This window comes from Cryptotermes secundus, unplaced genomic scaffold, assembly GCF_002891405.2.
Source record: "Cryptotermes secundus unplaced genomic scaffold, Csec_1.0 scaffold5, whole genome shotgun sequence".
NCBI lineage: Eukaryota > Metazoa > Arthropoda > Insecta > Blattodea > Kalotermitidae > Cryptotermes > Cryptotermes secundus.
Genome location: NW_019724742.1, coordinates 3,465,445 through 3,486,927, shown reverse-complemented (window position 1 = coordinate 3,486,927; position 21,483 = coordinate 3,465,445). Strand labels below are relative to the sequence as shown.

The 21,483-nt window shown below is 44.5% G+C and overlaps 1 protein-coding gene across 1 annotated transcript in view; it reads right to left on the bottom strand.

Annotated features, from left to right (window-relative positions):
- Positions 1-21,483, bottom strand: part of LOC111862734 (POU domain, class 2, transcription factor 2) — a 201,733-nt gene that overhangs the window by 90,975 nt on the left and 89,275 nt on the right. The window contains exon 3 of the mRNA XM_023848368.2: positions 1,264-1,365. Within this exon, the coding sequence (XP_023704136.2) occupies positions 1,264-1,365 (102 nt within the window). The remainder of the gene's footprint in view (positions 1-1,263; positions 1,366-21,483) is intronic.

Genomic DNA, 21,483 nt, shown 5'->3' with positions numbered 1-21,483 from the left:
GCAACCCAACTTACGCCAAGGTTTGTAGTGTCACCGAACAACTCCGAACCAGGATCAGACTGGAATAGGAAAGGTATTGCTTAATTAAGCAACATGCCATAAAAATTGAGCCGATTGTCTAGAAAGTGTGGGAGCCTCGACGTCTCACAACACTGTGGGCCTCCAGGCAACGGATTCATCACAGTCTGTCACTTGAATTCACAAACGAATTCTTTTTTCGCCGCCTAATTCATTTCTTGCCGTTTGTTCTCAATAATCGTCTACTGTCATCTCCAGAACTCGATCTCATTCTCATCCTAGCCGCGAGGGATCCTCGCTATATAGCCTCGGGGCGGACCGACAGAAAACATCGCTTCCTCCACTGTTGCGATGCGTGTTTACAGCGCCGCTGCATAGCAAAGGAAATTATTCGACTTTTGCCTGCGTATTCGTTACCCCGGAATGTGTTTACCAAGTCGTTACCTAGCAATGGGTATACACGTCACAATATTTTATGACAAGGAAACAATATTCTTTCTCTTCGATGTTACTGAAAGAATTCCTTGCTTTAATCGGGGAAACAAGAGTCCCTAAAGGCGCGTCCACATTACTCGTGCTCGTGTGACTCGCTATGCTCGAGAATAATATGGACGATATAACAAGTCACGAGATAAGCAAATTTAACATTTTTAATTTAAAAACTATAGCCAGTAAATTAAAATACGACTACAGCCTATACACACTACGAGTAAATATATGGATCCTCACGCGACGAAGCCTGGCGAGTAACTGAAGTAGTGTGGAAGAAAATTTACGAGCACAAGTAAAAGCCAGACGAGTCTTCCGACGAGCACAAACCTGGCGAGCACGAGCACGAGCACGAGTAATGTGGACGCGCCTTAACAGACACTCGACTAACGAAATATTCGTAGACCCACATACACTGAGGGAGGCTGAAAAAGTGGGAACGGTTTTCACTGAATTCATAAAGAAATTCTCGTGACAAGTGTGGAAGGTCAAACGAAGGAAGTGACCTTGATAATGGACAGCAAGGACCCTCTAGTTTTCGGGACGACACGAAAACAATAATTGACCTCCGAAAACATATATAAAACACCGATGCACAAAGTGACACTTTTTTAACTCTTCTCTCTCTTTCATGCAAGTGCTGCCTGTGCCGGATCAATGTACGTGTGACGGACTGCACGGCGGGAGACATTACAATCAGGGGCGCTGTTAACTGGGTCGGGACTGTGTGCATCAACTCTACATTGGTTCTCCTACCTGTTCCGAGTCCGAGCCTGGCGTGAAGTGTTGCAGTGCGATCTTCATCTTTCTGCGCTTCCGGTCGCCATGACACATCAGTGTCGCCAATCCATAACTTCCCTAAAACGAAGAAAGAAAATATCTTCCAGTTAATCTTTTCACAGAGTCTCAAATTATATGTTTCTAACTGTGTAAGAAAGGCCGCGCCACAGCTCAAGCAGTTAGTCGCTGGCTTCCCACCGCGGCGGCCGGGTTCGATCCCCGGTTTGGTCAAGTGGGATTAGTGGTGGACAAAGTGGCGCTGGGACAGGTTTTCTCCGAGTACTTCGGTTTCCCCTGCCAATCTTTATTCCACCAATTGCTCCACAATCACCCTCGCCTATCATTCGGGGCTGGTACAATAGGCCAGAAGTGGCTGCAGTAGAAGGGACTTGGTCCCACCCCACTAGCAATAAAAAAACGTGTAGGGAAATAAAAAAAAAATACAAAAATACTCTCCATACAATTTATAGGAACAGCACAGTATGATGGTCAGTGTTTCTCAACTTGTGGTTTCTGTAATGCATTTCTTGGTAGTGATATTGTGACATGTCTGCTCAAAGCCAGAAGAGACGGCCGTTGCTAGGTAGTGGTTCTGTAAACACGGCAAACAAATGACGTAACCGCAGCATCGGATACAGCAGCAACAGAATAACTTTTGGGGGGGGGGATTCCCACACGGTCCCTGAGGACGCTATACACCGGGGGTCGAACCTAGTAGTAAGTTGTTATTGCAGCGCCTGCAAAACAAGGTTCTCCGCAACTTTGGAAACTTTCAAATATGCACACCGGTCCGCGGTTTACACACAGCTTTCAGCTTTCCCGACGCATACAATTCAGAAAAAAGGGTAAAGCTATCCCTGTAACAGGCCGTGGAGGCCCACAGAGTTGTGAGACGTCCAGACTCCCACATTTTGTAGACAATCAGCTCACAGCTGGCGGTAATATTGTCAGCCTTATGCGCCGGCCGCCTTTTACCCCCAGGAAAATTCTTGGTACTCATTTCTGTTAGAGGTTTAGTCGCCCCCAGGGCCATAGTCCGTCTGGAAGGATTGGGTAGATCGATGAAAAATCCAATGATCTCATCGGGAATCGAAACTACAACCTTCCGGCTTGTAGATAAACTTTCGAAAAGCAATATACAAATGTGGGGTGAGATGAAGAAATGAGCTGCAAGAAATCCATCTGCCAAGATGTTGTCCAAATATAACAATTTCGCTTTTTATTTGATTGTCATGGTGATGGATGTTGGAATAAAGCCGTTTCAGAAATGCTCTGCACAATTCAACATAAATCGTTTTAACAGTGACAAGTGATATTATTTGTGTGTAAACTAAACACAGATCTGAAGGATTACTCCTAGACATATTGGCTGGAGAGTTCAATGCAGACTTAGATGCGTTTTGAACAACGCCTCAACCATACATAATGGGGTGGAGAATCCATGAAAAGCAATGGAAGGAAACCAACGCATGAAATGGAGTTTCAATTGTGGATCCCGTCTGTAATTGAATGCCACTATATAAACGTGAGGGTGGAAACTTGAAGGCTGCATCTTATTGGCTCCGAGAGGCTGGTTCGCGGACTGATCAAATATACACCCCCCCCACACACACACACACACACACACACAACAAACACGGATATCCTCACAGGAAGAAAATTAAGACATATTTTTACTCAAAGAACTCTTGCTCAAAACCAATTCAAAACATATTTCAAAAGGAAAGACTGAGTTGTCCGCCTGTCTATAAATATAATTCATCTATTTTTTGAAATATTAAAGACAAGACGAGAAAATAAACTGACAATATTCTGGTTTGTAATACCGTGCAGTCAGGTAAGCGTCTGCCAGCATTTTGTAAGTATAAATTGCCTCCATCTTCAGGGTTGAATTTAGCGGAATTTGGAAAGTGTCAAGTTATATATTAGAGAAGAGGATAAAGGAACGTCAAGGAGGACAGTGTCAGAGGCCGTGTCATGGCTCAAGAGCTCATGCAGCGGCCCGGGTTCGATCTCGGATCTGAGAGTGTGGGATTTGTGTTGGACGAAATGTAACTAGGGAGGGTTTCCTCCCTGCCAATTCTCACCCCATCAACTAATCTACATTCATCACTCGCCCTGTCGCCCGACGCTAGAAACTCTTCGAGGCCTAAAGCGAAGGGAAGGGAATCGCCAATGAACGTCACGGATGAGGAAAAGCTGTTAGTGGCCAGTCTCCTTTACCTCTATTAGCTATGTCTTGCCACTTTCCCATCCGGTCTGATTGATACTCTGAAGATGGGGCACTAACTTTCATGAAACGTAATTAAATATCTACAGAAGCCACACGATCCTGACATCAATAAAGTCCCTGCCGTGAAAACCTCAAGTTTGCATACGTACACAGCCCCACGCGGTAGCGTAGTTGGTTGAGGCACGATGCTACAAGCAGGAAGGTCGCACGTTCGAATTCCGATAGGTCATTGGATTTTTCTACTGACCTAATCCTTCCAGCTGCATTGTGTCCCTGGGGTCGACTCAGCCTCTAACAGAAATGAGTACCAGGAATTAATTAAATAATTTTCCTGGGGTGTAAAGCACGGCCGGCGAGTAAGGCTGACAAGCTTACCGCCATCTGTGAGCCGCTTGTCTAGATAATGTGAGACCCTCGACGTCTCATAACCCTATGGCCCTCCACGGCCTGTTACAGGGATAGCTTTACCTGCAGATTAATATAAGTAATAGTGGCTGTTTCATGAAAGCGCTCCGTACTTGTAGAAAAGTTACGTTTAGACGGAAATGTTATTGAAAGAACCGCGTACTTCTTCCGCATGCGACAAGTCCATAAGTCTACATTATATGCTGAACATTATAGTATACTGGATTGTCTGGAGAACATCCAACGTTTCAGAGGAACATATCGCTTCCATCTTCAGGGTTGAAGAATACACGAAGCTAGAAACCATCAGCTGGTGACTTGCCTATTGGCTGTCTTACACTTCGACCATGAACATTAAGGTGATATGTTCCTCCGAAACGTCGGGCCCTCTCCGAACTACTCGGAAATACAACCTAGAAGACCGCATATCTTAGGCTGTTATTTATAGGGCGTGAAACTCGGTCTACTGAAGAAAACTCGATGTGGACAAACACGAGGAACGTCAAAGTTTGTATTTTTCGCCGGATATTATAGTGTTTAAAAGAGGGTGAGATGGGCGGAGCAAGTAGCATGTGCTGGGAAGATGAAAAGTTTACAGAGATCTTCACGCAATAACACTCAAGAACCAGGCAACAAGAGGCTCTCCTAGCTGCATGCGTCTTATTGGTGATTTGCTTCATTTCCGACCCTGAAGATGGAGACAGGATGTACCGCCGAAATTTCGATGACCTTCCGCCAGAGTGAACGGAATCATATATCAGGGAATGGCGTTTTTTAAAAAAAGGCCACATTTACCTCAGCCAATGAGCCTTCCCTGGCCGTCTCAGAGAATATTTTCCGGGCGTGATGAGAGATCTTGAAAAAAAAACATGAAACTTGTCATATTACCATTTCTTTTTGTAAAACGTATAATAGCAACATGGCGGCGATGCGACAACCTTATTTCAGTTTTATGTTGATAATTAATGAATTACTAGAGCTACCTATCTGCATGTCTGTTCTATGTTTCTATTTTCCTGCACAGCCTTTGTTCCTCTATGTATTTGCTTGTATAACTGACGGTGTATGTTACATCAAGCGGTACTAAGATGATCATATTTTGTGGCTTAAGGATTAGTTTAATTTTTTACCTTAACTTAATCCGTACACTACTGCTAACGGGCTGTGTGCTTCTACTCAACGGCATGCCTACAGAGAGCCTTGCGCTTCGCTGCCATATTGCAATGTGGACTATCTTCATTCGAGCGGTCCACGCAGCTAATAATCTCAGGCCTTCCAAGAGAAACAGTATACAGCACAGTGCCTCCCTCCCACCCTCTTGAACTAGGGGCTGCAGCACTAATCAATACGCGGAGCACCCCCTAACTGATGCCACCCCCTCATTCCCTGCCGGCGCTGAAGAGAGGCGGGCGACCATTACGGATAGACACTCGCAGATGAGTTTCTGCGTCTGTCTGTGTGCCCTGAGGCTGCATCTGTGTGATGCAGGGCTCCTCAACATGCCACTCGACGTACCTTATCCTTATTGGCATTTTACTGCTGTTCTGTGAAGAGTTGGTCTATGCATCCGTGGAACATTTTTAATTCCAATATTTCATATATACATGTAATGTGAAGGTATATTTATGATCTGTCCTCTTACAAAACTCCAGCTGCGTAGCTCTGTTAACTGCTGATCACAGTGGTCTAAGGCATGAATCGTATTCTCCTGCTCAGACACTGGGATCGTGGGTTCGAATCCAACTTGAGGCATGGATGTCTGTGTTTATTCTGTTTGTGTCGTTCTGTGTGTAGGCAGCGGCCTTGCGACGATCACCCTTCCAAGGAGACCTACTGACTGCCTATCATTGATAAACTGACGTGAAAGAAGCGTTTCACGGATGCCCTATGCTCCAGAGGGAGCAACAGGGATAGAAAGACATACAGACAGACGGACAGATAGATAGATAGACATATAAATAGATTACTTCATAAGTACTGTGACAGATTGGGCTGTTTCTAGGTAACGAAGTTTCCCCAGCGTTCAAGTAGAGGCGCCCATTGCTACGCAACGGTTCTAGGAATATGATTCACTGCACGCTGTGTAACGTTAACTGTTGAAAGCCGATTTTCATGGCAATGAATCGTTTGAAGCACAGCGGTTGAGAACGGTGTCGCATATTCGGTCGCCTGAAGGCTTATGTCAAACACACAAGTCAGAATCTTTATTTGATGTGGTGCAGTTACAGTAACACTAAGAATGTTATCACTGTTCGTAGTTACGAAGTGTTATAGTTACAGTAACATTGAAAGTGTCATAATCAATTGTAGTTTCGCCTGGTGAAGATCAAATATAACAGACGTTGGAAAAACAGCAGATAATAAAATGCACTTGAGTGGCCTGCAACTTTATATTGTACTAGCGGTCAGTCGGAAGATAATATTAAAACGGGTCTTAAAAAGATGTGAATGTGTGGAATGCATTCATCTGGTGTGAACACGGTAATTAAATTTTCGGTTATAAAAAAGCGCACAATTTCTCAACCACCTGAAAGACTATCAGCTTGTTTGCTCGAGGGAGTTATTTAATGTAACGATGATTTGCTGGTTGTTCTTATAAGTTGGCCGTTGGCGTAACTTGGCCGCTTTAGCGATATATTCACAAAACGAGAAAGAGACTTACGTTCCAGCGTGTTACTTCCAAGTTCTCGGACATTTCGATGAGGAAAAGTGGTTGGGAGTCCTGCACTGAGGGGCTTTCCTTGCCGACCTGGCTGTCCAGCCCTACAGGTCAGACCGAAGAGTCTGTTGGGGTTAGGGGCCCTATTCTGCCTGATCTCCCTCCCACTCCTTACGGCCCCTGACCAAATGCAATGACCGGGTTCTGAATAGAGCGTCAACATGACTACGGGGGCGGAGGGTGGAGTGAATATCATGCAGTTCAGGGACAGGGCCACGGGTACAGCCACAATAATGCTTATAGCAACTGCGAACAATTAAAAAATTGGCAGCATTGTTAGACTTGAGTGTCTCACGTTGTATACTACATAGCATACAGCCCTCTGGGTTACGACGTTGTGTAGTTCGAGCGCGACGTTTCGGAGGAAGTTATCTAACTACATGGAGATGAGCGCTTTTTGAGAAGCAGCTAGTTCTTCAGCTATTCAATAACTTATCTACATTTTGTGGAACCCGCAGGTTCATTATCGTGTTTACAAGAGTCCTCCACTGGTCCCTATCTTGTGCCACATCAATCCAATCCATATCATCCCATCCTACGATACTAAGACATATGTCTTGGTCTTCTTATTGGTCTCTATCCTTTTGGATTACACAGCTAATATCCTATATGCAGTCATCTTCACTCAATCTGTGCTGCATGCCCTGTCCATCACACCCTCCTTGGCTTGATAATTCTAATTATATTTGGCGAAAAGTACAAGTTCTAAATCTCCTTAAAATACAGTTTTTATGTCTTCAATTATGGTAATGATATCCCTGTAACTGGCCGTGGAGGCCCACTGTGAGATGCCGAGGCTCCCACATTTTGTAGACAATCGGCTCAAAGACGGCGGTGAGGTTATCAGGTTTATGCGCCGGCCGCTCTTTACCCCCAGGAAGATTCCTGGTACTCATTTATATCATAAACTGAGTGTGCTCCAGGGCCACAGTGCGATTGAAAGGATTAGGTCAATTGAAATACTCAATGGCCTCATCTTAATTCGAACCGGAGACTTTCCAGCTTGTAGCACAATGCCTTGATCATCTACGCTACCGCGTGCACCCTTTAATCATTGACTTTAATTTATTTATGGTTTATAAGTGGTCCAGTGTACAGAAACTACTGCGTCCAATGGTAAGATTAATTCGACTGAATGTGGAAATAAGTGGAGGTAACTTAATACAGTTCTGGTCCCGGTATTCACTTGAGAGAGGTCGGAGTTCGAGTCCCATTAGGGTCAAAAATTTCTTCTTTTCCAGGTCGTCCAGGCCGGCTCTGGGGCCCACTCAGGCTCCTAACCAATTAGTACCAGGGGCTACTTCCCTGGGGGTAAAGCGGCTGGGGTGTTCAGCTGACGATTCACCTCCAACTAGTGCCGAGGTCAAGAAAAAGTGGATCTGTACATCCACTCCACGCATACGCCTTCATGGCGTAGTTCATAATTAGTTAAACACAAGGACGAAAATATTCATTTGAAGAAAACGGGATAGTTGCCATGGCCAAGATTCGAACTGACCACTTCCTGACTTCAAGTCAGGAGCGTAACCACGCGAGCCACCGCCCTCTTTCTACCGGGTGCACCACAACCTCAGTCACTAACAAGCAGTTGGGACGCTGAGCTGTGATAGAAGGTGCTTCAGTTTTGACTAGAAATCACGAACCAGACGTTGATGCCAGAAGCGGGGATCGATTCAGATTATGCCACATACGCCTTCTAACTGAAGGCTGTAACGTTCGCTGTGGTTGCATTTTCTGCGAATTTGGAATCGTGGAGCTGAGCCATTCTTGAGAAGCCGTCAATTGTGCAGCTACTCAGGAACTTCCCGTCATTTTATGGAACCAGAAGGTTCATCGCCGAGTTCACAAGTGCCCTCCACCGGTCTGTATCCTGAGCCAGATCAATTAAGTCCCTATCATTCCATATTATCCCTCTGAGATTCATTTTAATATTATCCACCCACCTACGTGTTGGTCTTCCTAGGGGATTATTTTCTTCTGGCGTTTCCTCAATGCCCTATATCTTCTGCCTATTTCTGCTACATATGCTACATATCCTACCAATCTCAATTTCCTTGACAATTCTAACATACTTACTTACTTACTCATGGACCTGAGCCCTTCTGGAGGAGCCGCCAATTCAGCAGCTACTCAAGAATTTCCCGTAATTTTTATGGGACCCAAAGGTTCATTACCGTGTTCCCAAGAGCCCTCCACCGGTCCCTATCCTGAGCAAGATCTATCCAAACAATACCAGCCCATCCTGTCTCTCTAAGATCCATTGTCCACCCACCGAACATGAACACAAAGCCTGACAATTCTAACAAACGTAACTGAACATATTCACAAGAGAGAAGCCCATCTTCTCGTCAGAGACGATGTTACATAAGGACTATGACCGTAAGAGTTCAATTGTGAAAAGATATCTCTGGGCGTGAGTCTCAAGAGACTTGGCGCCAAGACGAAATAGGCACTAAACAGCCCGTCGTAAAGTAACTCTGACTGCAAATGGACTGAGGAAACGTAAGTGATTCGAACCGAGGACTTCAGGAATGCCGCTCCACCAACCCCTCAGTAACGGAGCCCCACTGTAGGTCTACGGGGAAGAAATATCTCTATAGCGCAGCAGGTCCCGCGCCCTGCTTATCAAACGTCGGCAGAACAAAATCGTTTACGGCATCTGATCTCTTTCACAGTGAATCCTTATATAAAAAAGTAGGTATCGGTTCGTGTCCTTCTCTGCTGATAAGTCCTGAAGTTTCGTCCCAGAAATTGTCGGTGCATTTTCCAATTTTGCAAGAGAGGTTCTGGCAACGTACGGAAGACGAGAGGCCTGGGATTACAAAGAGAGATGGCGGGGCGAGATAGAGGGAAGTGGTCACTAGACTTCTCGGGTCCACTTTGAATAGACTGAGTGCAAAGAGTCTTTCGATTATAGTGGAAGGGACCGCCTGAAGGGTAGGCTGCCCACTGCATATGGACAAGATAGTGAAAACGGACAGAGATGGGAAAAGTTAAAAAGGATGAGAGAACACAGGAATAAAAAAAAAGAGAGGTCCTTTTGAAGATGTCCTTCCACTTCTTTTCTATTCCTTTTTTTTTTCCTGTCCACAATTCAATTCTACCGGGTAAGTAAATTGCGGGTGCCTAGAATGGGGGTGGGGGTGGGGGGGTGGAGTGATGGGTTCTGATTTTGTCTTTTCTTATTCAATGAAACGCTGAATAGCATTTGCTTTGACAGCCAGTCGCCGCAAACAGACGCACCGCGGCGCTAGTAGGTAGTGCGGGCTTGGTTCGCACGTAACAGTGACATAAATCCACTTCCGGTGGCCATACGGAAGTGATATCCAATTCCTTTCTCAACGGCTTACTTATACGTAATGTTACATTGCACTGAAAACTGCATAATGAGGAACTTCATAACTTGTACTGGTCTCCAAATATAATTAGAATGATCAAGTCAAGGAAGATGAGGTGGGCAGGGCATGTAGCACGAATGGGGTAAACGAGGACTGCATATAGGATATTGGTGAGAAAGCCAGAAGGAAAGAGACCACCGGGAAGACCAAGGTGTAGGTGGGTGGACAATATAAAAATTATTCTTAGAGAGATAGAATGGGGTGGTGGGGGCACGCGGTAGCGTAGTTGGTTGAGGTACGATGCTACAAGCAGGAAGGTCGCAGGTTCGAATTCCGATAGGTCATTGGATTTTTCTATTAACCTAATCCTTCCAGCCGCACTATGGCCCTGGGATCGACTCACCCTCTAACAGAAATGAGTACCAGGAATTAAATGATTTTCCTGGGGAGTAAAGCGCGACCGGCGCGTAAGGCTGACAACCTTACCGCCATCTTTGAGCCGACGGTCTAGATAATGTAGGACCCTCGACGTCTCACAACCATATGGGCCTTCACGGCCTGTTACAGGAATACCTTTACTTACTTTCTACTTAGGATGGGATGGAATGGATTGGATTGGTCTGGCTCAGGATATTGACCAGTGGAGGGCTCTTGTGAACACGGTAATGAACCTTCGGGTTCAATAAAATGCTGGGAAATTCTTGAGTAGCTCCAGAACTGGTCGCTCCCCCAGAAGGGCTCCGCTCCATGAGTAAGTAAGTAAGTAAGTATTACATTAGAGCATCCTGCTGAACAAAACTCATGACACTGGTTCACAGACTTACGCACAACGCGTCCTTCTGCAGTGCGTCCTTTAAATCTTATATAAAAGGGTCCTCACGGTGTATAAACTCAGAATTACTGGGGTTTTGGTCTTTGTCCATCGTTAGATATTCTAGAAATTAAAAAAAAAAAACATGGCGTTTCGGAAACTGGATCTGTTTCCGTCCTCAGGTGTGGGGGACACTTTCTCAGTTCGGTAAGCTAACCTCAGTCACTAGACAACCCCTGTCAGATTCACTGCAGCTACTTAATTACCTGAGACAATGCTAATTCGGAGGGAAATAACAGAATGCACTGAGTAAATACTTAACTCTATTTCATGTAACTGAGGATTTGGCTGTGGTAACAACATTAGAAATTTCTTGGAGATGACGCTGTTTACTGTGATAAATGTGCAGCAACATGAACAGAGAAGTCACGGCCTCCATCTTCCGGGAGGATTCCACTGAAACTGGCTACCATCTGTAAGCTGCAGGATGTCACATCTTCCTTGAAATAGCGCCTCAGTTATCCTCACGAGGCTGAGTGGATCCCGTTCCAGACCCACTATATCACAGAAAATTTGGTTCTGTAGCCAGGAACTCTGATCACTAGACCACAGAGGCGGTCGATGACCCTTTGAAGCATGAGGAATTTAGTTCCTACCTCGCAGAAAACACACTGTCCCAACTACAAAGAGCGACCGATTGATTAACGGTGTTTAGACGATTTCTTTAACCTGAGAATCGTGTACTCCTGTGTTCAGAATGCTGAGTTTCTAATGTTAAAGTGGGTGGTGTGCTATGAAGGGTTAACCAGAATGAAAGTGGCGGGATTCAAACCCCCTGAGAAAGCGAAACAAAAGTCAAAAAGGCGGTGCTGTCCACATCGTGGGATTCCCAGTGCAGTAGCCATATTACTTGACAGTTCTGCGTTGTCGCAGCCAACATGGCGTTGCGCGTTATTTATATTGGTTTGAATATGTAGCGGGCGGGTCGAACCTCGACGGTGGGGAGGAATTCACGCGCGCGCACAAGAAAACCAACCCCATCTCATATCTCACACGGCAGACATCAACCCTTCAACAACCCCTCCTTTCGTTTTTTATACACACACTCATTTTTATATTTCCAGCTAGTGGACGAAAGAAGGAGCTATAGGAACTCAGTGCGTCCACAAGATATACAACCAGTGGTCCGCAGACACAGAACTCAATTTCGCATAACTTTGCATTTAGGGTGGCCAAGTTCGGTCACACCAAGCGACGAAGAACATATTTCCTAGGGTAAATGGTAGGGTCAAGGCAATCACAATGGTCGAACGAGCTGGCGTAGCAGTAGAGCTGTAGACTCGCATCCGAGAAGTGCTCGGTTCGAATCCCTGCTGAGACACCTGCCTCCGGGAAAATACCAGAACATAGTATAGATTCAGGCCAAATCATCCCCAGTTAATCGCTTGCGTATCATCCTATCTATCGACGCTATGTACTCTGGACAATCCAATATGGTGGTTGTATTTCGATATTCAGAAAACTTTCAAACTCGTCTTTCCGCCTATTTCTTTGTCTACACGACTGTGTTGCTGAAATGCCAATTCCAATGCTTTTAAAATTCGTCTCATTTCAATAATGCAAACGCCAAGTACGGCTCGAAATATAACGTTGCCTAAAATGATCTGAAACAACATTCGTTTCTAGACAATGGCTCGGTAAAAACGTTCCCGCTGCAACGGATAAGCATATAATAGTAGTACTGCTGGAAACGGTGTTTTCTACTCGGTCCGTGCAAATACGTTACAAGGAAGACAACTGCGATATATACCGGAGGCAGTGAAGAAAATGGCTCGAAGAAGCGGCAACTGGAAGGGAGAGGACTCGAGCCCGGAAGCGGAGAAATAGCCACTGTTAGAAGTCATTAGCAGGCAACGACTAGTGAAGACACTGCAGGCTGGAAAAGACTTAGCTTTTGCGCTAGTGACAATAAGCGATAGCGGTGGAATTCACTGTAATTACGAGCAGTGTGTTAAAGTGGTCAACAAATTCAATACCCAATCAAAAACCCCGCCAAGAGTCACTCAGACATGTGGTAATGTCTATACTAAGAGCGATGAATGGTGGGATGATGAAATGGAAAGGATCTGGAAGGGAGCGGTGGTGGGCCAATCATGCTATTATTCAGGCATTTAGGTAGAGTGACTGAACTCGGGTCACGATGGTCGGTGTCCCGGCTTGGACTCGAACACAGCACATTCAGAATATAAATCCAGGGAATCGCTTCTAGACCAACCTCTTTGGGCTTAATTTCGATGCTATGTCATGATATCTGCTTGCTGAGTTGCATGAAGTAAACGAAATTGATATAAGCATTTTTAAAATATTTAGTCTGTGCTTATTGACACTTCTCTGAATACTTCCCACAGTCCAAATGGACAATGTTGCTCCACTGTCCCTAAAAGTGTAGCGAAATTGTCTGGGCATGCATCTTCATAGAAGGCTGACATGAGCAAAGTACGTACATCAGATCCAAAACAAATGCAGTGGCTTCGCGGAATATAAACACTACCAACAGAAACCAAACTCTTCCTATAGCAAGAAGTACTCAACCCCATCTCAGTGGTCAGAGTTCGAGTTCCGGTTGGAGCAAAAACTGTCTCCTCTCCACGTCCTCCAGACTGGCTCTGGGGCCCATCCAGCCTCCTATCCAATGGGTACCGGGGGCCGGAGCGTGAACGTGACCAGTCAACAGAACGTGGATCTATACATTAACTCCCCATACGCCTTGCGGGCGTAGTGCCTAATTAGTTAAGCGCCGGGATAACTTCACCTTTAGCTTTTACTCAAACCCATACGGACCTATGGAATTCAGCTACGGGGGACTGCCTCAGATTGCAACACCGAAATCCTCCAAGACTACCAATCCGAGACTCGCTGATCCATTCTGAACGCACCTTGGTACGTAAACAAGCACAGAATCCATGAAGATCTACAAAAGAACGCAGCGCTCAGTGAAATAAAATAACGGAATATAAGATACTTCAGCAAACCAGAAAGCCACAGTAATGCAGTAGCAGTGAACCTACTGGACAACAGCGAAACTACACACAGACTGAAAAGATATATCAAAAATTATATGTGACCTAAGTGAACGAAAAACGTGTATATGATTTACGCCACTGGGCATAACTCATTCATGAGCCAGTACTTATTGAACATATGCATTTATTAAGCACGTAGCGAGCGGCAGCTGTAAATAGTAGAACTGTCTCAGAGCGATCTATTGGGGTCATGTTGCAATGCCTCGCATTTCACAAAACCCTGCAAAATTAATCCGATGGAAGAGAGAGACAGAGAGAGAGAGTATAATTATATGGCGGAAAGCAATTTATTGCCAACAAATTCACGTTTTAAATGAGCTACCCAATCAGTTTGCACAATAATCAGTTATTTCAGTTATTTGTTTATTTACGCGTTTATTCGACGGCCGAAGGCCAGATATAAAGACAGCACGATAGACAGAAGGAAACAAATCCACGTAGGCGCAAACAAAAGACAAAGCAAGGCAACTTATATCAATCAGAGAATAATAATAATAAATATTACAATTCCGTAACCGTTTTAACATCTAAATAACTCTATGGAAGAAAGTAAAAGTAAAGCTATCCCTGTAACAGGCCATGAAGGCCCACATGGTTGTGAGACGTCGAGGTTCCCACATTTTCTAGACAATCGGCTCATAGATGGAGGTAAGGTTGTCAGCCTTACGCGCCGGCCGAGCTTTACCCACCAGGAAAATTAAATTATTAATTCCTGGTACTCGTTTCTGTTAGAGAATGAGTCGACCTCAGGTCCATAGTGTGGCCGGAAGGATTAGGTCAACTGAAAAAAGAAAGACCTCATCGGGACTTGAACCCGCGACCTTCTATGGAGCAGATAGTCCTCTTCAAAAAGCTTCCAGTCGTTTTGTCATTTACTGAACCTGAACACCTCGACGTGTCACAACCGTATGGGCCTCCACGGCCTGTTATAGGGTTAGCTTTACTGGTATAGCCGACCTTCATTCTGAGAACCATACCAGAACAATAAGTGTCCTCTGTGAACAAAATTTAAGGCTTTGTACATTCTAGCAATTGAAATATATAGTCAGAGCAAGAGAAAAGAGCAAGCGACAATTACGGTCCTTTGACCTTTGACGTCCTTAACTAGTTTGCAAACCCGACTGAAGTACAATCATCTTGTTATTAATTCAATTTCTAACTGTTAAAACAAACGGTATATGCAGGCAAAAAGTAAAACAAAAAGAGCAAGATACATAATTTAGGAGCATAATTACAGCAGTAAAGCTGCAGACAGGCCCCTGGGGACATTTCCTCGTACAGACTGACGACACATATGAAACTCGCAGTCACTCTAAATTGGCATACACGGACGGTCAAAGCGGAGGGAAAAGAAAGCATGGAAATACGTAGGCCAGCTGGCGGCCGCGGTTAGAATTATGTTAAATATAGGAGTCGCATTCCGTTTTGCAGAACAAAGGTTCAGAATCGATAGGCAAACACATGCTTAAAACATCACAACGTGTGGAGCACACAGGGCGCATGCCTGGCTTTCGTTTCGCCGAAGGAAAATTAATCAAACACGACTCCATGAACACGCACGGAGAAGTGGTCAGCTTCATTCGCTGGACAGAAGGCTGGGTGCGTCACAGAGACACTTTGGTCGCGATGCGGAGGCTACAGATTGTGCGACCCTACAGGGAGTCGAACCCTGACTCTTCAGACATCCAGCCCGTAGATTAATCGCTATGCCACATTTGTTATGGGAATGTCGGCGCGTCAGCCATTGACGTGGACCGTTACATCTATAGAAATCAACTGGATTACATTCCAGACGCATTTCCGGTATTCGTGATTCTGACAATTACATGGGAATTTTCTACCGTAAGGTTTTCTTAATTCTGAAAGGAAAAAAAACATGTATATACAAATATGGCCTAGGCAATGCCCGTCCGGTCGTCTGTAGCACATCCTTATTCTGCACAGCGGTCAGTCCGCGATCTTCTAACATCTCTCTTATTTTCACTTTAAGAATATACTACTATTTTCTACATATATTTCTTTTTCTTTTTAAAAGTAAATTTATGAATTTTGTTCATGAAGTAACAGACGCATTGCAAATATATTTCTTTCTCTCTCTCTAGCCTTAAGACCTCCGCAACTCACTTTGGGCATTATATTTTGTTGTTCTCAGATAGAATGCCCATCATTGCTGCCCTTAGGTCCTCGTACCGTTTGCAGTCCCAGAACATATGTTCCTCCGTTTGCAGCCAATCACCACACTCGCATTCGGCCGTGGCCACAAAGTTAAATCTGTTTAGGCTTGCTTTCAGACTGGATTGGCATGTTCTCACACGGTTTATTGACATGAAGTCGCGGCGGTTCATTTTTATCTCACGGAACCACCGAGACGAGCCATTCCTGTAGCACCTTTCAATTCGGCAAGGTTGCCTACATGAGTCATGGCGTACCATCCTTCGTGGAGTAGGTTCCCTTCATTTTGTCGAGGAAACACAGTACAGCAATTGCATGGGTGACAGGTCTGCCAACTCTAGTGACTTGCCACGCGTCAGTGTTCTGGCAAGAGGATTTCTCTCTTCGCTACCACGTGCCAACCGGCTTTGGGCCCAGCCAGCCCCTAACTCTTTCTTATCCCCCACTTTCACGTATCAGACGCGCCCGTGTACTACCTTTCAATGGCGAATTCATTCTCTTCTCAGACTACCTTAGCTGCAGCGAGGTATGGTTTCGTGTTGTGAACATGACCGATCACCTTAAGGGGGCGGAAATTAAGCAGAATATCCTAGTTCTCCTACAGAACACCCCTCTTACTCTACACTGCATATTTAGCAGTGGTTTTATTGTCTGAGTTCTTTCGCGTAAGGACAACTAATAATATAAATTCAGTCGTCAACGAAACAATTTGTATTAATATTGGTTACACTACATGTTTCGACCCTTAAACTGTTATCTTCACATGTTTCCTGTTGCACAGTATTAATTACTCAATTGCAACGTCAGATCCCAAAATATTCCTACTTACATACACAGGCCATACTCATGTTTATTTGCATACTGTTCAGTGGATACTGACTGATATGAGACTAAATATTAAACTTGATTTTTATTTAGCTAAAATTATTTTCAGGATTGATTTAAATTTAATTTAAAAATTATGTAAGATGCGAGGTTTTCATAGATGTGACTATGAAGAATGCCATTTTCTAGGATGTGGCGTCGTGTAGATCTTGTGACCCGACGATTCGGAGGAACCTATCGCCTCCATCTTCAGGGTATAAAAGTCAGCGAGCGAGGAACCAGCGTGAGCGGGTGGCTGCACGACATTAAACATCGATCCAGTCATTACGGAAGAAAAACATATATAAATAAGACCACTGGTCCTCAAGAAGTTTGAGTATGTTAATAACAGCAAAATGAGGTGGCACAACAAATAACAGAAGAATTTGAGAAGGCTAAGTGAGGTCTGCTGCAGCTCAAGACACGAAGCCAATCATAGCTCATGATTTTTAAATTAATTCTTAAATTGATTTTAAATAAATTCTAAAATTAATTGTAAAGTTTAATATATAGTCCCATATTAGTCAATATCCTTAGGGTACGTAGTAACGTAGTTGGTTGAGGCAATATGCTACAAGCCGGAAAGTGGCGGGTTCGAGTCCAGATGAGGTGGATTTTTTCCATTGACCTATTCCTTCCAGCCACAATGTGGCCCTGGGTTCGACTCAGCCTCTAACGGAAATGAGTACCACGAATCTTCCTGGGGGTAAAGGGCGGCCGGCGCGCAAGGCTGATAAGCTCACCGCCATCTGTGAGCCGATTGTCTAGAAAATGTGGGAGCCTCGTCATCTCACAACCCTATGGACCTCCACGGCCTGGTACAGGGATAGCTTTCCCTTTTTATGAACGAATATCCACCGAACAGTATGCAAATGAACATGAGTGTAGCCACTTTATGGCCTGTGTATGTACAACTAAGTAGCAATAGTTTGGGATCTGACGTTGCAATTGAGTAATTTATACTGTGTAACTGGAAATATTTGGAGATAACACTTTGAGGGTCGAAATATGTAGTGAAACCCAAATTAATAAAAAATTGTTTCGTTGACGGCTGAATTTGTATTATTAGTTTTTGGATGCTTAAATTTAAAAACAGGTGGTACATATAGTAACCATTGTTGACAAGTGAGCGAAAGAAACTGCAGGCAGTTGTCTCCATGACCAGTGTTGTGTGTCACTTGCTTGTGGCAGCCCTGGGCAATACGATGGGTCTCCCCCCCCCCAGGTGTACAGGAAGGGCTACTTGGCAGCTTAACTCGTAATCTTTCGCCGCGTTTTAAACAGGATTCTTCGTTCAATATTCCAGGAACATGTGGAGCTATAACCCCTACCGCCCACCCCTCATGTCATGGTGCTTCTGCGCAGGAATAGATCATTTCCGACAAACTTTTACCTTTGTGCACTGGGGCCAAGAATACAGTTTGAAGCATTAATGCTTCTGACTTGAACCGGAAGGAGTCCGGTTCGAATCTCGGCCGGAACACCACACTATCCCGAATTATTTCTTCTGCGAGTTTCTTCAGTCCCTCCAGGAAACTGCAGTGAAAGTACTGTCGCGCAATAACTGTAGACGGGTTTGGGGTTAATAATTGGGTTACTGATTACTTAACATCGCGCTATCAGTAATTCATGTACTCGTCTTCTCACTACAACACAAACTCTTTAACAATTTATTTTTACTAGCCGTTTCCTGGTACGGATCCTAACAATATCCTCTGCTTACATCATTACTGGCTGACGAATGTCTCACAACTGACTACCAGGCTGGTGGCCATCTCATGCCAACCTCCTACTCATCTGATTGACTGAACTCAACTCACTGCAACTCCCAACTTCTCTCCCTTATAATATATAGACACGGACCACGTAGAAAACACCTCATTGTTCAATCGGTCTTGGGAACATGTTTGTTTGCGAAGCCGTCACTCAGCAACGGGTCCACATGCTACAATACTTCAAAGTAGGCCACGACGAATGCTCCCTTCCACATTTCTTCCCGATTCATCCAACCTTATCCAGTCATTCGATGCCGTTTCTGAGCTGTTGACAGTGTCGTTGAATGACCCACAAACGGAGTTCCCCAGTAAACTTCAAAAGGCCTAGTTCTGTGATGTATCTGAGTAACTATAACACACGAATGCCGATTAGAGGGGCCGCGCGGTCTAAGGCCCGGTCTTCGCCCGCTCGAACACTGTGAACGTGGGTTCGAACCCCATTCGAGGCACGGATGTCTATGTGCGTTATTCTGTTTGTGTTGTTCTCTGTGAGGTAGCGGCCTTGTGACGGACTGATCCCCCGTCCAAGGAGTCCTACCGACTGTATAGACATTAAAAACTGACATGAAAAGAGGCTACACATTTTCTTGACTGATGTGTTCTCTCCAGCCGTTCCCTGGCAGCGGCTTCTAACAGTGAAGACTTCCGTACAGAGCTGACTAATATCTAAACTTCTCCACTGCTCATAACATGTCGGCACGGGCCACATGGAAACACAGTTCTGTGCTGTCTGTTGCTGCGGCAACGTTTTTACGGAGACGCTGCACAGAAACCGCCCTGGTATATCCGCCCATCTTCATGTCGTTGCATAGCAATGGCTCTGGACTCATACTCAGGAGGTAGTCGATTCGATAGTCAGCCGACACACCAGCTATCCTCAACCGAGGTTTTCCTCAATCTCTCCAGTCAAATGGCGCGACAGCACCTCAATCAGGCCACGACCGCTTCATGATCCTTCGACTATCCTGCTATATAGGCCAGATACGGAACGAGGTTTATATATCGAAATTTGTTACAGATGTGCGCGGACATAATTCTGAGCACTGTCATTTGGTTTCCGCCATGCCCTCTCCATGCATTTAAACCCATCTTCCGTGGAGCTCTTTAAATTAGAATCTGTTGCCGTTGGTTTGACGTAACCAATGAGGAAAGCGTGTCTGCAAATGGAAAGGGGATGCTCTCCAATCCTAACGGAAGTTCGAGCGGGTCGTTGGCCCCTTAGGAAGGAATGGGGTTCCGAATAAAAAACTGTGAAGGGGTTTATTCAGCATTACAATGAAGAAGCACCTACCCCTCTAAAGCAGTCCCGTTGCTACATTAGAAACATCCAGCAAAGGGGTGTAAGAATGTGAACACAAAGAGGAGAGCGCTACACGGGGGTGAGGGAGAACTGTGAATATGTAACTTGACAGGGCTGTGTGTGCCTAATGTTAGATTACAAATAAAGGTTTGTGTAACGAATGAAGAACCCGGTAACCCCCCCCTTTTTTTTTCATATTTTCGATTACATTGGTGGTTACCTTAGGAACGATAAAAAATGTAGTAAAAGAAACGACCTCACATCGAAGGATAAAAAAGAGAAGTAGAGAAGGCAACGCGTGTGATATGAACCCCGAATGCGCATGAAAAGAAAGGGCCAACCCTTGCTTTTATTAAACAGTCATAAAAAAAGAATTCTAAGTTTTGATTCGCTAACCCTAACACACGACTGGCACAAATCGGATGACACCTGCGTATTTTTTAAAAATGCGTACCATGCCCGTGGCAAGAAGTACGCATGCGTACGTCTCGGGCCTACTTGCTCCTTTTGTGATCTGAATTTCAAAAAGCAGCTGTGAGGTAGAAACACATCTCCTGCGATAGGCCCATTACGCCCTTCCAACAAGTCTGAATGCATTGATTGGCTCATTGCGTATTCTTTTGATCAAGAGATTTAACCAATCACAAACGATTTCTCAATATCTTGTATGCGACATCGAATCCACGTATGTTCAAGATTAATTTCTTATATTAGCGTCATCTCTCTCGGTTTGAACAACCTCTTCTTAACGTTCAGCACAAAGACGCTAACGGGTCTACAAAAAGATCGTACAAGATCAAGATTCATTGTGGTTTCATGTTATGGCCTGAACATCAACTACAGCAATATCGGTGTACATTTTGATGCATTTCAATCCTGGAAAAGCAAAGCCCAATGAACGGCAAAAAGGGGTGAATAATGCATGAGACGGCAAAGAAATATTGGAAGGAATGTTCCGAGCCTCGTCAAACGGTCTTGTAAGACTTAACAAGATATGCAAGATGCTTTACGTGTGTTGGTTGCGACGGCCAAGCCACTGCCAAGAAAAACCTGATGTAATACGATTCCTCATTTCTGAATTCCTTCCACAAGGATTTCACATCGAAACAGGTTTGTGTGTGAGAAAGAGACAGCCTATATGTGTGTTTAGAAAAAAAACACCATTGGTTTATCCCAATCTGTAACTTTGACAAAAAGAAATCCATTAATATTTTTCAGAATTATTTTCCCCTTTTACGAAAACTTCCTTCTCATACAATCGAGATTCCCACGGTAAAGCAAGTTATGTATTCTTGTTTTTATTCCTTCCCAGTCAGACAAAAACTTATCTCCTTCTCCCCTTTTGCGTTTCCTTACTCACAGAACTTTTTCTACCTCTTTCGTCCTTAAAAAAAGGGATTTTACTATTTTATCGCTAAAAATGAAAGATGCATCCCTCAGGAAAATGAAAAGACCGCGCGGCTTTGTATAAGGCAACCCAGTTGCAAGCTTTCTCA